This window comes from Penaeus monodon, chromosome 30, assembly GCF_015228065.2.
Source record: "Penaeus monodon isolate SGIC_2016 chromosome 30, NSTDA_Pmon_1, whole genome shotgun sequence".
NCBI classification, from domain to species: Eukaryota; Metazoa; Arthropoda; class Malacostraca; order Decapoda; family Penaeidae; genus Penaeus; species Penaeus monodon.
The window spans coordinates 628958-630585 of record NC_051415.1 but is presented as its reverse complement, the minus strand read 5'-3'; the positions used below and the strand labels follow the sequence as shown (position 1 = coordinate 630585).

Genomic DNA, 1628 nt, shown 5'->3' with positions numbered 1-1628 from the left:
TTCGCCCCCTCCGAAAATAAATTTTACTCTGAAGGAGAAAATTTCTGTAAATCTTAAGAAAACTTTACCTATTTAAATTCAGTATATTTGATCGTGTAACAAATGATAAACTAAAATGTACATAAGAATTTACTATTTCGAACTTATGCAAAAGTAACTTATGAAATAAAATGGCTCTCGTTAAAAACTGTTTCTAGATTGATTAGTATTTTTTTTCTTTTCAATACCCCGGCACTTGCAACGGCTTTTATCACAGGCTCGCACGCTTAGTCACTCAGGTGCGCTCTCTGACGCCGACCGATTGCTGTGCATTCCTCCGACTCCTGCCAGTCGTTCTCCACGAGACGAGAGAGAAAATCTGCATCGACATTTGCGCTCCCTTATGTAGCGGATGGCGAAGTTGAACTGCTGCAGATACATCGCCCGGCGCATCAAACGAGCGTTCGCGTTATTGGACTCTCCAGAGGCATGTGGTTTACATAATAATTTCTTAAGTGAATTAAAAGCAACCTCCTGTTCATCTCCCCAGCGAATCTTATTCGGGGCGTGTTTCTTCAACAGATCAAAGAGTGGGAGAGCTAACACTGCGAAGTTAGGCACAAAGCTACGGTAATATCCAGTTAGCCCTAAGAAAGACCGTACTTGCTTCTTAGTTGTGGGTCGCGGTGCATCTTTTATCTTCTTAATTTTGTCGTTCTGAGAGCTACACCTCCCATCACCCAAAGTATGGCCAAGATACTGAAATTCCTTAAATCCAATTTCACACTTACTTGGCCTAACGGTCATATTTGCGTTCTTTAACTGCTGAAATACCTCCTCAAGGACCTTCAGATGCTCCTCGTACGTAGAAGAGTGAACCAGAATATCGTCAATGAATGCTTCCACTCCCCTAATACCTTGCAACACGCCTCATAACCCTGTTGAATACAGCTGGTGAGTTCGATAGTCCGAATGGAAGTACCCTAAACTGATACAGACCTGCTGGATTGTTAAAAGCAGTGATCTCTCGACTCTCAGGGTGTAAAGGTATCTGGAAAAAAAACTTTCGTTAAGTCGAGTTTGCTAAAGAACTTCGATTCAGTAAGTCTGGAGAAAATAGCTCTTTGATCACACATTGGTTCAGCATCAATTTTTGTAATCATATTGATTTTCCGATAGTATCCTTGACTTCTCGCTTAACAGCATCCACTAACCTCATAGGTATAGGATAAGGCTTCTGTCTCACAACTTTGGAGCTAGTAGGTTCAATATTGTGATATTTAACCACTGCAAGTTTTGGTCTGTCAGAGAATATGTCATTAACAAGTTTCAATAAGCATCATAACTGTTCTCGTTCCTCTGGTTTTAAGGTGTCATTCACTTTGACATTGTCGATGGTCTCGCTCTGCCGCGACTGTGCGGTGACAGGTCCGTCGTCACACTCACTGTCTGGAATCACGGCAGCGGCGCAGATGTATGCTGCGGCGGAAGTACTACCAAGATTCGAGGATATCTGCGAAAAGAAGGCTTTAACATACCCGAGATACTGCTGCTGTTGGAAAGACCACCTGCTGATCCTTTCCCGTGTAACGTAAAGCTTCGCGTCTTGCCTCGGCACATTTCTCGACATGGGACGCACACACACACAC

The 1628-nt window shown here is 43.1% G+C and overlaps 1 protein-coding gene across 1 annotated transcript; it reads right to left on the bottom strand.

Moving 5' to 3' along the window:
• Positions 1-270: 270 nt before the first annotated feature.
• LOC119592256 (uncharacterized mitochondrial protein AtMg00860-like) lies at positions 271-786 on the bottom strand. The gene has a single exon (XM_037941086.1). The coding sequence runs from the start codon at positions 784-786 to the stop codon at positions 271-273; it is 516 nt and encodes a 171-aa protein (XP_037797014.1).
• Positions 787-1628: the final 842 nt, after the last annotated feature.

Excerpts from the sequence above, each read along its gene's own strand:
- LOC119592256 (XM_037941086.1), bottom strand. The coding sequence starts at position 786 with ATGACCGTTAGGCCAAGTAAGTGTGAAATTGGATTTAAGGAATTTCAG.